Source organism: Pongo abelii, chromosome 19 (assembly GCF_028885655.2).
Source record: "Pongo abelii isolate AG06213 chromosome 19, NHGRI_mPonAbe1-v2.0_pri, whole genome shotgun sequence".
Lineage (NCBI taxonomy): Eukaryota > Metazoa > Chordata > Mammalia > Primates > Hominidae > Pongo > Pongo abelii.
Window position 1 is genome coordinate 98,325,489 of NC_072004.2, and position 15,253 is coordinate 98,340,741.

Consider the following 15,253-nt stretch of genomic DNA (forward strand, 5'->3'; position numbering starts at 1 on the left):
CCTCTAGAGAGAGCCCTGTGACGTTTGGGGTGAATTCTGGGTGTGAGGAGCTGTAGCAACTGCTGCCGCGCCAACCAGACTACTTCATTTGGTTCAGAGCTGGGCTGGAGTGAGGCCTGTGTCTCTTGGGACCACAGAGAGCGGGCAGTTGAGACGATGGACCAGTCTCAAGAGTCTTTATGTCAGATACAGATAAGACACTGAACATGTTTTAAGAGGGTAAGAACAGAGAGGCAGCACTTTGAGAAAGATGGAGGGGTGAGGTTGGCTTTTGGTGATGGGGTGGGCCCCACAGTTCCTCATGGGCTCGAGCTGCTGGAACTCTGTTTGCAGGCTCAGCATAGCTGGCTTAGTGGGAACCTGTTGAGGGAGCCGTTCACACTCCCTGATACTGTGAGACTTGGGGGCCAGTGGACCAGGTGGAAGGGGTGCTGGGACCGGTGAGGGTTTCCTGTCAGCCCTGCAGTGTGTGGCCCCTGGTGAGTGGGGCCATGCAGGTGCAGTGTTGGTTCTCTCTCTCTCTCAAATGCAGGAGCTCAGATGATACCCTGAAGTCTTTCTAGCTCAAAATGTCTGTCATCTTCTATAGCTTCTGGTGGTCTGCCTGCTCTCTGTATCCTGAAGTAGTTAGAAGTCTTTCTCTGCCTCAGGTCCTTTAAAACTAGAGAGAATTCACCAGGAGAGCTCAGAAGCTCTTCTCGGTCCCTGAAGCTGCTCTTATTTTGTCTTCAGCATCAGTAAAAACCTCATAATTTTTTGGGGAAGTCACATTTTTGCCCTGCTATTTACCCAAAGGCAGTAAATGTAAGACTTTGAAATATAATACAATTTTATGTTAAATCTGTACTTAAAATTAAGCTTTTAGATTTTCTTTACTGCAACCTAAGACATTTCATGGGAAGCAGTAATAAAATTAAAGTACTTAGGCTTCTATGAACCCTGAATATGAGGTGAAATAATATAAATCATTTTTCACATTAAAATCCCTTTAAATTGGCAACAAATCTTTTCTGATAAATACCACCGAGTGCACTCTTTTCTGATAAATACCACCGAGTGCACCTAGCTTACCCCGTAGCTTGCAAAATTAAAACAGCCAAAGGCAAAAGATACCTTGTTTGAAGCTTATTTGGAAATGTGAGGATTGAGGGCCTCATAATTGGGAATCATTTTTTCCAGCTGTGGAGCTGCTGCTTTCAGATAAAGATGTCTCGGTCTTTCTGGCTCAGCTTGGGTTCCTGTTTGACGCTGTCTCACTGGGTGAGGTCACCCCTGTGAGGCCCTGAGGCCTCTTCAGCACCGGCCAGGAGGCAGCAGCGAAAGGTGTTGAAGTCCTGTCCCTCCTTGGGGCTGGACACAGTCCCTTGCCCCTGAACTCCAGACGCCCTGCATTGCCTTGGTGCTCCCATGTCGAGACTGGCCACGGCAGCAAAGGCCGCGGTTGTCCCTCCCGTGGTTTGTGACCCTCCCAGCAACGCTGCGAGGAAAGTGCTGCAGCTGGTTCTCAGCATTGGCAGGAGCATGGCGACTCAGGCACTCAGCGTGTTAGTGAGTTTGTGAAAACAGTTCCAGCTGTGTTCATTGCTGAATGCTGGTTTTTCTGCATATTGGAAGGAATCTAGCAGACCCCCAAACGTGCTGACATTGCAAGAAGACATGTCTCCCGGCGGGGAAGGAAGGGGCAGTAGAGGTGGGGTGTGGTCGTGGCTTCTTGTTCACCATGAGGAAGGGGGATGGGGCCCGCATTCACTCACAGTTAAAGTAAAGGCACTTAAAGCCTTCATTTAACTGAGAAGATTTTAAATCTTTTTCTTCCAGCATTTCGTTTGATACATAGTGTCTGACCTCTATTTGTGACTTTTTATTTTGGGATAATTGAGATTTATATGCAGTTTTTCCTTCCTCCCCTCCCCTCCCGCTCTTGTCACCCAGGCTGGAGTGCAGTGGTGCGATCTTGGCTCATTGCAACCTCAGCCTCCCGGGTTCAAGCAGTTCTACCTCAGCCTCCCGAGTAGCTGGGATTACAGGCGTGCACCACCATGCCCGGCTACTTTTTGTATTTTTAGTGGAGATGGGGTTTCACCATGTTGGCCAGGATGGTCTCGAACTCCTGACCTCAAGTGATCTGCCCACCTCGGCTCCCAAAGTGCTGGGATTACAGACGTGAGCCATTGCGCCTGGCGGGGATTTACATGCAGTTTTAAAGACTGATGCAGGGAGAGCCCATGCGTGTTTCACCATTGCCTCCATGATAAAATTTGGCAAAACCGCAATGGAACATCACAGCCTAGAACATCGAGCCAACCCACCAGTCTTATTCCTACTTCCTTGGTTTTACCTGTACTCGTGTGTGTGCGCGTGTGTGCGTGTGTGTGCGTGTGTGCGTGTGCGCGCGTGCGCGCGTGTGTGCGTGTGCGCGTGTGCGTGTGTGCGCGTGTGTGCGTGTGTGCGTGTGCGTGTGCGCGTGAGCTCACACATTTAGTTCTGTGTGATTGTATCACATACAAATTCATGTATCCACCACCACACTCAGGATACACAGCAGCCCTGTCTTCCCGAGAGGCCTGTGCTACTGCTTTGCCCACAGCCCCTGCTGTTTCCCTCTCCTGACCCTTGGCAGCCACCGGTGGGCTCTCCGTTGCCTATTCTATTCTGTCATCTCGGGAATGCTGTGTAAATGGACTCTGTGGCCTCTAACGCTGTAGCTTTCTTCTCTCGGCACAGCTCTCTGGAGACCCACCCCGAGCGTGGTGGGTGGTGCTGGTTTGCTGCTTCTGTTGCTGAGTGGGTGCCGTGGTTTGTGTGACCGTTCATGTGTTAGGACATCAGGATGGTTTCTAGTCTTTAAGCTGCTGTGAACATTCGTGCTCAGGTTTTTGTGTGAGTGTAACTTCCATTTCTCTGGGATAAATGCCAGGAGTAGTTTCTGGGTCGTGGTAGTTGGACATTTAAACTGCTTTCTAGAGCAGCTGCACCATTCACGTTCGCACCACCACCTGCCCACAGCCCTTCATTTCTCTGTCCTCGCCTGTGTCTGACATGGCCACTGTTTTCTGTGTTGGCCTTTTTGACGGCATGTGGTGATACGTCGTTGTGGTCTTTACCTGCGTTTCTGTCATGCCTGATGGTATGGAGCATCTTTCACGGGCTTACTTGCCATCTGTACCTCCTCTTTGGTGAAATGTCTGCTCAGATCTTTTACTCATTTCTAAGTGAATTGTTTTTTGTAGTTGTTGAGTTTTGAGCACTCTTTACATATGTAGGATTCTGGTCCTGTGTTGGATTTGTGTTTGGCTTTCTCCCAGTCTGTAGCTCATCTTTCCATCCTCTTCATAGGGCAAGAGTTTTTAATTTTTAAATTTTGCTGGGGTCTCGATCAGTTTTTTGTTTTTGTGGCTCATGTTTTTAGTGCTTTTTAAGATGTGAAGACTTTCTTAAGGTCTGGGAACTCCGCCTCGCCCGGTCCCAGGGATGCTGTCCCGTGTTTTCTGTTCTGTTGGTTGGTCTGCGTGTCTGTTCTGCCAGCGCACACTGTGTGACAGGCTGTGCTGCGACGCTGCTGTGCGTAGTCAGCCTTCGCACTGGGCAGGGAGATGCCTCCCAGTGTCTTCTTTCTCAGGACTGTTTTCCCTGTTTTAGGGCTTGTGCTTTTCCACATAAATCTTGAATTTTTAAAACATCTTTTAGATACCACTGGAATGGTACATGTCTTCCTAATAGTGTATGTTAAATTGACGTTACAGTATATCTTTGTTGCGTTGCCTTTTGGCAGGTTTTGTTTCTTTCCTAATGAATTTATTGCAAAAGTTACAAAATTGCAAAGCAGCAGTCAGGCCTCCTCCTTCCCCTTGTAAGAGCTGCACAGGAGCGTGCTGCGAAGCACCTGTTTCCTCCAATCTCCAGCCCAGCCCAGGGGTCTGCCTTGGAGCCACCTGCACGTCTGGTTTCTGTGTGATTGGCCAGAGGTGGCGGGCGTTCCTTTTCCCGGGGGGGTGAGGGCACAGACCCTGGGTGGCTGTGTTTCGGCTCCTTGACTTGGTGCCCGTCTGTGTGTGCTCCTCCCAGCAGCCCTCGCTCAACCTTGCTCTCAGGAAGCCCCCAGGTGAGTGTTGGCAGGAATCCTGCCAGGTGGGAGGTCGCTCCTCCAGAGCATGGTCCCTGAAGCCGCCAGCCTCCCTGGCCTCACCCCTTGCTGGTGGTGTGTGTGGTGTGGCCGTGGGTGCACTTTGCTGGTTCTTCCTGGGACGCTGAAGTCTCCTGTGTCTCCAGCCCTGAGAACTCGGAGCCCGGGTGCTTTTGGGAAAGACGGGGCACCAGCTGGTGACACATGAAACTGGAGATGTGGTTGTCACCTTGCCCAGGTAACCTGCTCTGCCTGGTCGGTGCGCCTAAGGAGGGCAGGGTGTGTGGGGAGGACATGAGAGGCCTCCTGGAAGCACTTCATCCTGTTGAAGTTCACATTTCGACCTTTTCAGCAGCCCTTGCTCTGGGCCTGTGCCCGGCCCTGGGACTCGGCCTGGAGAGCCTGTTGACACTGTGCCATGGGTGCGGGCAGGGCACCTTCCCTGGAGGGTGGCACGCGGTGCCAGTTGGTGACCATGAGCTGCCTCACTCCTGAGGAAGAGTGTTCGGGCTCTGGGCTTTGATTTAACCTGCCTGTCTGTCTCTCCGTGTAGACAGTCTGGGCCTCCGAGTGGGTGCTGCTGGGAGGCTCAGTGGTAAAGGCCACTTTTCAGGATGTGTCTGATTTTATAAACTTGAATTCTTAAATTGTGGTTTTAAAGAGCACCAGGACGTAAAAACAGAGTGACGCACCTTGAGGCTCTGTTCAGCCAACAATGAGGGCTTTTATTTAAAAAATAAAGCCTTGGGTCATTAACGTTGTGCTGTTTGTTCTGAACTTGCCTCTGGTGTTGGCGGAAGCTGACCTCGCTCACCTGCTGTGTTTGTTCTTTGCTCCGCAGGCCGCCTTCCAGGAGAATGTGGGGAGACAGGTATGGCTGCTTTTAAACACCTTTATTCCAAAAACTTCCTGCGGGTTTATAGGTAGGAATCTTGAGAGCTGTAACCCTGGTGTCTTCTTGCACTGTGAGATGTGGTGTGGCTACATCAATGCCAGGGTCATGAGTTCACTATAGGACGCACATGTTAAACAGTGAGTCCTGTTTCACAGGGAACCTGCACGTACAGTAATTTGCATACACAGGCCGGAAAGCTGTGCTTTACGGGTTGCCAAGAGCCACATAATGTGGCTCTGCAGGGTGGGGCGGGTCCCTGGGACCAGCCTGGCCTTGCAGGGATGCAGGCCTGACCCCGCCTCATCCCACACAGAGCAGGAGCTGGCTCTGTTGACGTCAGCTTGTGCCTCATCCAGACCGTAGACGGGCCCAGAAGTCAGCTCCCAGAAGCTATGGACCCCACGACCCCACGTCATGCTGGGGCTGCTTTTGCTGTGCCCTCTGACCCTGACATCTGGTCACTGGTCAGCTTCGCCTGTAAATGGGGGGCCCCAGGTTATTCATATTGTGTGTGATGACATCACATCTTGGGCGTGTGGTCGGGTCTTGCAGGACAGTGGGACAGAGGCCAGAGAGGGGACCAGAGTATGGGCTGGACCTGGGCGGGGAGCAAAGTTCCCATGAGAAGTCAGCCGAGAAGGCTCTGGAGTTCCCGGACAGCAAAGCAAATGCAGCTGGGGTCAGGGCTGTGGCTGGGTGGTGTGGGGCGGCATGGGGTGGATGTGGGCCTGTGGACCCTTCTGACCCGTGGGGAGCCCTCCAGGCAAGGTATCTGACCTGGAGTGGAAGCATCGAGGCCAAATGAGTCCAAAGGAAAAGCCGGATGCCAGAGTCAGCTGGAGAGGCGGGCGGACGAGGACTTGCGCCTGTTATTGAAATGGTTCTGGAGGAGCCTGGCGTGAGTGGTGTGGGTGGCTTGCTGTAGACGGAGCCCAGGAAGGGGCGTGACTTCCTCTTGTTGGCCCGAGGCGGCCGAGGCCCACCCAGCGTCCTTGGGGTGCTGTGGGGTCTGCATGTGTTCAGAGCCCTGAGCCCTGAGCCCTGGTCGGAGCCAGTTCACTAGGAAGAGACACCAGCCTTGGGAGGGGAGCCTGGGTGTGCAGACAGCAAGAGCCGCCCAGGCCGAGGAGAATGTGAACGAGGTTTGGTCTTTTGAGTGGAGAGTGTGGCTGCTGTGAGGAAGAAGGAGCTTGTTGGAAACCACTTAGCTGAGCCGAGGGACTTGCCAGCTTCCCGGAAAGTGACAGCCCAGGAGAAGAAGTCTCCCTGTCCCTGGGCTTCCAGCCCCTCCAGAGCCCCCACTGGAGAGGGGCGTGCTGAGGCCAGAGCCCGGGGTGGCAACCGTGCTGGGTGGGCCCTGGGGCACACTCCGCCGTCACACTCTGTTCTGGGTTCCCAGATGCTGCTTCCTGGGAGGAGCAGCCTGGTCGCGTAGAGAGCCATGGGGCCCTGCAGCTGAGCTGACCAGCCTCCCTGTGTGTGTGGCTGGATTTGAGCCACGTTACCTTTGTCGGAGCAGCTCAGGTTGGGGATTGATTGACAGGGAAAGGAAAGGTCTTTACACTTGGTCTAAATTTAGGCAAGCAGCCAGAAAATGGGATATTCCCATGGGTGCAGGAGTCTTGCACCTCAGTCCTGAGCCTGAGCCGTGTGAGTCTCAGAGCATCCTGCACAGTGACCAGCATGCGGATGGCAGCGGGAGCCTCGTGGAAGAAGCTGCACAGATTTTGAAGAGACACAAACTTTGAAAGAAATGCAAGACGCGCAGGTGCGGAGCGTCTCCCAGCCCCGCATGGCCATGTCCTGATGAGGTTGGATAGAAACATTTGAGAAGAACGTCGAGAACTTGGCAAGGCAAAGCAAACGGGAGTGGACGTGTCACATAGCACACAGGGAAGCAGCCTAAAAATCCTCGGATTTGGAGAAGGCTGTTTCTAATACACAGATTTGGAATGAAGTTGTAAGAAATGCATTACAGTAGAGGCCGCTGGGTAACAGCAGCAGGGATGGGGGGTGGTTGGGGAGCGGCCTGGGGGACACAGAGGGGGCTGGGGGCAGAGATGAGGGACCAGCTTCTCTGTCCAGGTTCATCTTGGCTGGAGTTGGAGACTCTGGTCCTGAGTGGTCTCTGCCTTCTCCCCACTGAGCCCAGGGGCTCTTGAGCAGGTTGTGACTAACCCATGGGCAGCTTCCATGTCCAGGGCCTGTCTGACATTCCAGCCCTATGACCCTGCTCCTAGGCGAGTGCTGTCCAGGCCCCCGACACCATCAGGCCCTTGTGGTGGCCTGTCCACACCCAGGCCCCCCACTTCCCCCTGCACAGGTGAGGAAGTTGAGGCTCAGGGCAGCTGAGCCCGCCTTTGTCTGCTTGGAGCCTGTTGTTCCAGCCCTAGCCTGGCCAGACAGAGCCTTGGACCCTGTGTTGGTCTTGCTTTGTTCTCACCGTGGGGAGATGCTGGGCACAGAGTCCTTTTGTTCTTGTTCTTGGTGAGACCTGGTCCTGGGCCACCCTGGACGTTTCCCTGGGCTCCTGCCTGCTGTGATGTGGGACATGGAGTTGTACCCCAGTGGGCGACATCCCAGGTTGTGGCACCTGCTGTCTTTCTGCAGAGTGAGCTGCAACACCTCCACCCGGGTGCAGGTTTCTCCCCTGTTCCACGGTTCAATGAAGGACGCTTGTGCTGTCACCGATTCCAGCAGCCTCAGGCAGAAGTTTATGGTATCTCCATCAGCCCAAGCTCCCAGTGTAACCCTTGGGAGAGATTTGCTGGAAGAAAGCTGCATGGTACCTACTCATTCCGGCCTCTCCTGGTGGGAAGGAGGGATGTGGCCCTGGGTGTTCTCAGGAGTGCTGGCTGCTCAGTTACGTTTACTTGTGAAGCTATTACATGAAGGTGTGAAGTTTTAATGATCAAGTGCAGGGTGGTGATGAATGTGCTAAAGACGTCAAGGAAGGATCTGAATCCTGGCCTCAGAGGTGGGCAGGCTTGGGAGACCTTTGAAAAACCCTGCTGTGGTTTATAGCTGTAAGGCTTTCTGTGTTTGGTTTAAAGTTTGTCATTTGTATTTTCTTAGAAAATTATTTATGTTGTTTCCAGAATTTCACATCCTGGAACCTGAGTGGTATCAGTAACACCATGTAGGCTTCGGGGCTGGAGCTGGGGCTCCACTGGGAGGCTGTCGTGGTGAGGTGGGAGGAAGTGCCGCCTCTCCCATGTCAGAGCCTCAGCGGCTGCTGGTCCTCGATGCTTCTGGGGTCAGCTGTCACTACCCCCAAGAACCGGCTGGGCCGGCTGCCCCCAGTCAACGTCTTGCCTGCCTAGGACAGCTGAGCGAGGCCTGGGCTCTGGTCCAGGCTTTGTAGACCATGCAGGCGGCTGCATCCCCGACCTAACCCAGGTCTGCTCGCTCTGGTGTGCACCGATCTGCCAGCTTTGTGGCATGGGGCTCAGGCCGATGGAGGTCAGTGGCTGTAACACTGTTGAGACCTGAAGACTGTTGACGGTGTATGTTTTCAGGAAAGGTCTCTTACAACATACTGAAGTGGAAATGTTTGAGTTGTTTGAAAAAGATGAAATACTTGTGAGTGGTTTCAATGATTTAGCGTGGTGTTGCCTGGGTAGACCCTCAGGAAGTCAATGTGACATGGAAGTCCTCAGTGAGCAGTATCTGTGGTGTGTGCCTCGCTCGCCACCTGCCTCAGGGCTCGGGGTTCATGAGTGTAAATGTCTGTGGATATGATTATTGAACTTGGTGAAATGCCTTTGTTCATTCAAATTCTTCTTTTTCCCCCATTTCCACTTTCTTATTAGGGCACTTTCCCTCATGGTATTGATATTTTGACCACAGCTGACTATTTTGCTGTCGGTAACAGATCCAACTGTTTCCTGGTTATAAGGTAAGTTTTTAATGTATATCACAAAAATAGAATACCCTAAAATTAGATTGGATGTCAGAAATCAGCTTCCACCATTTTCTTTTTTCATCCTGTCACATCCACTAAATGGAATGAAGTTTTTGTGTGAAAAATTAAAAATGGAATTGGGAACAGTGACTGAAACTTGTGTTTCATGTTGATTGGACACACCTCATGCTTTACTACGCTAGATAGGGGACATTTACTCAGTGTTAAAGAGGGGCTCAGCTTCAGGAGTGCGGACTTGCCGTGAGCGCTGTCTCTGCTCATGATTTTTCTCCTGGTCGCCCCGTTTTACCCGTGCTGGTTCTGTGTGGGGCTTGGAGTTTGACAGGAAGCAGCTGCAAGCACGGCCACACCTCCTCCTGTTGCTTCCGTACTGGATGTCCTAAATGCTTTCCCAGCGTGAAATCTTGGATTGGAAGGGACTATTTCTTTTTCTGTTTCGGTAATAGAAAGTGTTTTGAAGTTGAAGTTATCTGTAGATTGTGAAATGAGTAAGAGGTATTTTAGAAATCAGGTTAGAAACAAATGTTTAGCACCTCTAATTGCAGTTTACAGAATTATATCAAATTGTTTTAGTTGTGTAATTAGGTACTGGGGAGGTTACTTCAGTTATCTTAGTTGATCCATTGCAGCAGAAATGTGAAAAAGGGTGTGACTTTATTTATTTATTTTTGGAGACAGAATCTAGCTCTGTCGCCCAGGCTGGAGTGCAATGGGGTGTGACTTTATGAAGTGATTTATTTGCCTTAAATTAGGACCAGAAGCATGCCCGATGCATTTTTAACATTAACCATTAAATACCCTAAAGATCGATTCCCCAACAGCCCTGCTGTGTAGACCGTGCAGAAAGGATGTTTCTCCATCACCAGCCTGGGCAGAATTTTGAAAATGTAGCATTTGGCCTCTTTGCCAGGAAGGATCTTGGAACACACTTATCTGTATTTTTATACCCTTTCAGTTTTCCTCAACATTTAATGTCCTTTTTTGCCTTATCAGTTCTTTCCTATTAATACTTGGCCATATATTTTATGTGGAAAATCTACTGGCCTGATGCAGTGGCTCACACCTGTAATCCCAGCACTCTGGGAGGCCAAGGCAGGCAGATCACCTGAGGTCAGGAGTTGGAGACCAGCCTGGTGAAACCACGTGTCTACTAAAAATACAAAAATTAGCCAGGCGTGGTGGCAGGTGCCTGTAATCCCAGCTACTCAGGAGGCTGAGGCAGGAGAATCGCTTGAGCCCAGGAAGCGGAGGTTGCAGTGAGCCGAGATCGCACCACTGCACTCCATCCTGGGCGACAGAGTGAGACTCTCTAAAGAAAAAGAAAATCTACCACCTTTTCCCGAGTTTCCTGGGTAACATACCTGACAGCTATGGGAAGCTTCAGCATATTTCCCTTGTTGCTGAGGTTTCTAAGTCAGCCTAACACTTGCATGTAATTTGCTGTGTGTGTTTTATAAAAACATTTGCCAACACAAGACCTGGGTCCAGGCATGTCTCCCCCCAGTGTGTTTGGCTTCCTCACGATTCCAGGCCCTGCGTGCAGACCAGATGCCACCTGTGAGGACGCACCGGCAGGCAGGCCCCTACAATCCTGAGGGCGGCATCCCCGTAGCAGTCATGGCTGCACCCTAGCACCGCGGGGCCCTCCCTGCACCCGAGGCAGGGTCCTGCTGTCAGCCTGGACCTTGGGGTGAGGGAGGCAGTGGTCCTGTTCAGCAGAGGGCATGGGACTGAGCACAGCCCAGCAGGGAGGAGAGTTAGCAAGGCCCTGGGCCCTGGCGGGGAGCTGTTGGGGGCCTTTGAGCCATAGTGAAGAGTGTGGATTGTCCTGAGGTCATGGCACTTTGATGGTCAGGTCTGTGTTTTGAACATATCCCTGTGGCTGTATTTGGTGACTGGAAATAGGGAGAGGGCTTGGGGGCTCTCGGGAGACGGGAGAGGGCTGGGGGCCTGGAGGTGTGCCCGCTGGAGGAAGGTGGGAGTTGCCAGGGCATTACAGAGGGTCTCAGAGCAGTGTTGGCATCACTTCGCAGCTGGAGGGCACAGCTGAGGGCGACAGTGTCGTTGAGTGCGAGGAGGTTGGGGGCTCAGCTTGCACGTGCTGGCCTGCGAGGAAGCATTAGCCTTGCTGACACGGAGATGTTTCCTCTGCAAATTGGAGTTTTAGACACACAGACTGGAATTGAACTAACGGAAGGGCACCCCGGGAAAACTGTGGGGCGAGACAAGGAGGATGGGGGGACCAGCCGTCGCCCTGCTCTCGTGTTTATCATCACAGCCTCTTTGAGGTGTAAATGACACGCAATAAGCTGTGCATGTTCAATAGGTACATTTTTGTAAATGTTAACATCTGTAAATTCGTACCTATCACCACAATCAAGACGAAAAAAGACCCAGGTTTCCCCTTTCCCTTTTGGGGTCCCTCCCCTCCCACACCCCCTTCTTCAGGCACCCCTGGTCTGTTGCTGTCACTGCAGCTGTGTCTGCATTTCCCAAAGCTCTGTGTGAATGGGTTCAGGCAGTGGGCGCCCTCCTCACTCACACTGGCGTCCTCTGCTCCATGCTTCCTGCAGACTGTCCACCTGTGGGGACCATCCACGGAGCCTCCAGGGCCAGGGGTGTGGTGCATGGTGTCTGTCCCCACTCACCTGGTGAGGGGCTTCTGCGCAGTGTCCTGTCTGGGTTGTCACAGGTGCAGCTGCGGTGAACATGTGTGTACACGTCTGTCTTTGGGCCTGCGCTCTTGTTCTCTGGCACAGATGCCCAGAGCTGGGTGGCTGTGCTGTCAGTTTTTTTTTTTTTTTTTCCTTTTGAGACAGAGCCTTGCTCTGTCACCCAGGCTGGAGTGTGCTGGCGCAATCACGGCTCACTGCAGCCTCAACCTCTTGAGTTCAAGCGATCCTCCTACCTCAGCCTCCTGAGTAGCTGGGACTACAGGTGCACGCCACCACGCCTTGCTAAGTTTTCTATTTTTTTGTGGAGATGACAAATCGTGTTGCACAGGGTGGTCTTGAACTCCTGGTCTCAAGTGACCTGCCTGCCTTGGCCTCCCAAAATGCCGGCCTTACAGGTGTGAGCCATCACACCCTGCCTGTAACTTCTTACGAAATGGCCACACGGCTTTCGACGTGATGGTGCCATGCGCCCCCGGTGCTGGATGAGCTTTTTGGGGTCCGGGGTCTGGGGTCCTTGCCAGCGCTGGGGGTGTTGGTCTTTCAAGCTTGGCCACTGTCGTGGGGGTGTGGCAGCAGCTGACTAAATTGTGTTCTAGTGACTGATGATGCAGTTTCAGTCATCCATTTCAGGGGCATGTTTAACAAATCTTTCGCCCATTTATTTATTAGGTTAGTCGTTTTCTTCCTGTTGAGAATTTGAGAATTCTTCATGCATTCTGCGTACAATTCCTTTTTCAGATGCTTCCTTGCTACATATTTCCTCCTGCTCTGTGGCTTTCCCTTTCAGTATCCCGTATATTCCTAAGTCAAAGCCTTTTTTAAAAAAAATCAGCTTTGGGCCGGGTGTGGTGGCTCACACCTGTAATCCCAGCACTTTGGGAGACCGAGGCAGGCAGATCACGAGGTCAAGAGATTGAGACCATCCTGGCCAACATGGTGAAACCCCATCTCTACCAAAAATGCAAAAATTAGTCGGGCGTGGTGGCGCACCCCTGTAATCCCAGCTACTCGGGAGGCTGAGGCAGGAGAATCACATGAACCCGGGAGGCGGAGGTTACAGTGAGCCGAGATCGTGCCACTGCACTCCAGCCTGGGCAACAGAATGAGACTCCGTCTCAAAAAAAAAAAAAAAACCAAAACAAAAAAAAAACAGCTTTATCTTTGTACATCTACTTTATTACATCTAGTTTACACATAGTAAAATGGCCAGTTTTCAATATGGGTTTCAGGGTGGCAGCGGGTTTGGCAGATGTGAGCTGTTGAATGACCACCACCGTGGTCGATGTGGGGCACATGACCCTCCCTCCAGGAGGCGCTGTCCTGACGGACCTGCTGTCCCTGGGGTGCCACCATTTTAGAATCTGTGTGGGTAGCTTCCTTCATCCGCTCCCTGCCTTCTCAGCTGCCTGTGTTTCAGGGTTCCTCAGTGGTTCCTGCTGCGTGGATGCCCCACAGTTGAGGGGCTTTGAGCCCCCGTGGGTTTTGGTGTGAGCACACGGCACAACTCTTCTCCCCAGCTGGTTTTCTGTTTTTCGTGAGCATTGAGCCCCTGTGGGTTTTGGTGGGAGCACACGGCACGGCTCTGTTCTCCCCGGCTGGTTTTCTGTTTGTCGTGAGCATTGAGCCGCCGTGGGTTTTGGTGGGAGCACACGGCATGGCTCTGGGTTTTGGTGTGAGCACACGGCTGCTTCCTGCAGCTCTGGCTGCAGACCCTGGGGCTTGGGCCATTGGACAGCTGAGCAGAGGCTTCGTTTTCTTGTCCTACGTGCAGGAGGCTGAACGCTGCTTCAAGTGGTTGAAGTGTGTGTGTATTTTCTGTAAACTTTTTGATGATATTTCTACTACACTATGTTTTTTTAATTGATTCAGAAGAACTGGTTTATTTTAGGGAAGCCTCCTGTTGGTAAGACCAGTTGCGGATGCTTTTTCTAGATTCGTTGTTTGACTTTTGACTTTGTTTTTGGTGTTTTCCTGGTAGACTTTGTTCGGCATATGTGTTTGTAGGGATCGATTGCTTCTGTGGCTGTGGGTTTCGAGTCATAATTAGAAAGGCACATCCTACTTGGAGATTATTGTTTAAAAGTCTTCCGTGTTGTTTTCACAAGATGTAACTTATTTTTGAGACATAATTTACATGCTTTCAGCTGCTCCTGTATGGAGTGGACGGTTGTGGAGGGGCTGACAGTGTGTCCACCTGCGTCACCTGCGTCTTCCTTGGGAGGGGAGCTCCCACCACTTCCACGGCCAACACCGCTTCCTCCCAGCCCTGCCCTCGACATGGAGCAGGGCTGCCCCTCGGGGACAGTCGTATCCATGGAACCAGAGGGAACATACTCCTGTGTGTCAGGTTCTTTGCTCAGCGTAGTGCACCTGGGGCCCGTCCACAGCGTGTGTGTCCTCAGTGTGTGTGTCCTCAGTGCGTGTGTCCTCAGCGTGTGTCCTCAGCGCGTGCGTCCTCAGCTCGTGTGTCCTCAGTGCGTGTGTCCTCAGTGTGTGTGTCCTCAGCGTGTGTCCTCCGCTCGTGTCCTCAGCGCATGCATCCTCAGCTCATGTGTCCTCAGCGCGCGTGTCCTCAGCGCACGCATCCTCAGCGCACGCATCCTCAGCGCATGTGTCCTCAGCGCACGCATCCTCAGCGCATGTGTCCTCAGCACGCGTGTCCTCAGCGCACGTGTCCTCAGCGCGTGTGTCCTCAGCGCATGTGTCCTCAGTGCGTGTGTCCGCAGCGCGTGTGTCTGTACCTCCTTTTTGTTGGTGAGTTGTGTGCACTGTTCTGTGGCTATACAATTTTTCTGTGAGTTTGCCTGACATTTAGGTTATTTTGAATTTTTGGCTCTGATGAATAAAGCAGTTGTATATATTTATTTAGAAGTCATCTTCACGTGGATGTCTATTTTCATTTCTTTCAGATAAAGAATTAGAAGAGAATTTTTGTATATTTAACTTTATAAGAAACTGCCAAACTGTTTTGCAAAGTGGCTGTATAATCTTGTACTTTCACCAGAACGTATGCAGCCTCTGGTTTTCCCACATCTGTGCCAACACTTGGTATTTGCCAGTCTTAAAATTTACCCATTCGAGTGGGGGTAATGATTTAACAATGAGCATTCCTGGCTGAATACTGATGTTGGACATCTTTTCATGTGTTTATTGGCCTTTTATTTATTTTCTTTTGTGATGTTTATGTACACATTTTGTGCCAATATTTTGTTTGGGGTTTATCTTTATATATTCTGTTACAAGTCGGCTTGCCTTTTGATTTTCTTAAAAGTTTTTAACAGCTTTGCTGAGGTATAATGGGCACATGTTAACTGTATATGGAGTGCAGGGCTTTACTGAAGTGCAGCTGGCACACGCTAACCAGAGCACACAGCTTGCTGTGTGTGATGTAGGCATGCACCTGTGAGGCCTGAGCACAGCCATCACCCTGGAGCCTCCCCGTGTCTGCTCCCTGTAATTCCTGCCTGGGTCCTCCCCCACCCTGAGGCCACTGATCTGCCTCTGTGGGTGTAGATGAGTTTGCACGTCCTTGAATTTTGTGTGAATGAAACAAAGCTGTGTGCACTCATTTTGTCAGGCTTCTTTGGCTTAGGGTAGTTGAGATTCAGATTGTATGTGTTGCTGCTGAGTATTCG

General features: G+C 51.7%; 1 protein-coding gene across 11 annotated transcripts in view; it reads left to right on the forward strand.

The window, feature by feature from the left end:
* Positions 1 to 15,253, forward strand: part of TBCD (tubulin folding cofactor D) — a 202,595-nt gene that overhangs the window by 133,287 nt on the left and 54,055 nt on the right. For all 11 annotated transcript variants that reach the window (XM_054535917.2, XM_054535919.2, XM_054535913.2 and 8 more), the window contains 2 exons: positions 4,965 to 4,994; positions 8,831 to 8,916. In XM_054535917.2, coding sequence (XP_054391892.1) covers positions 4,965 to 4,994; positions 8,831 to 8,916 — 116 coding nt within the window. The remainder of the gene's footprint in view (positions 1 to 4,964; positions 4,995 to 8,830; positions 8,917 to 15,253) is intronic.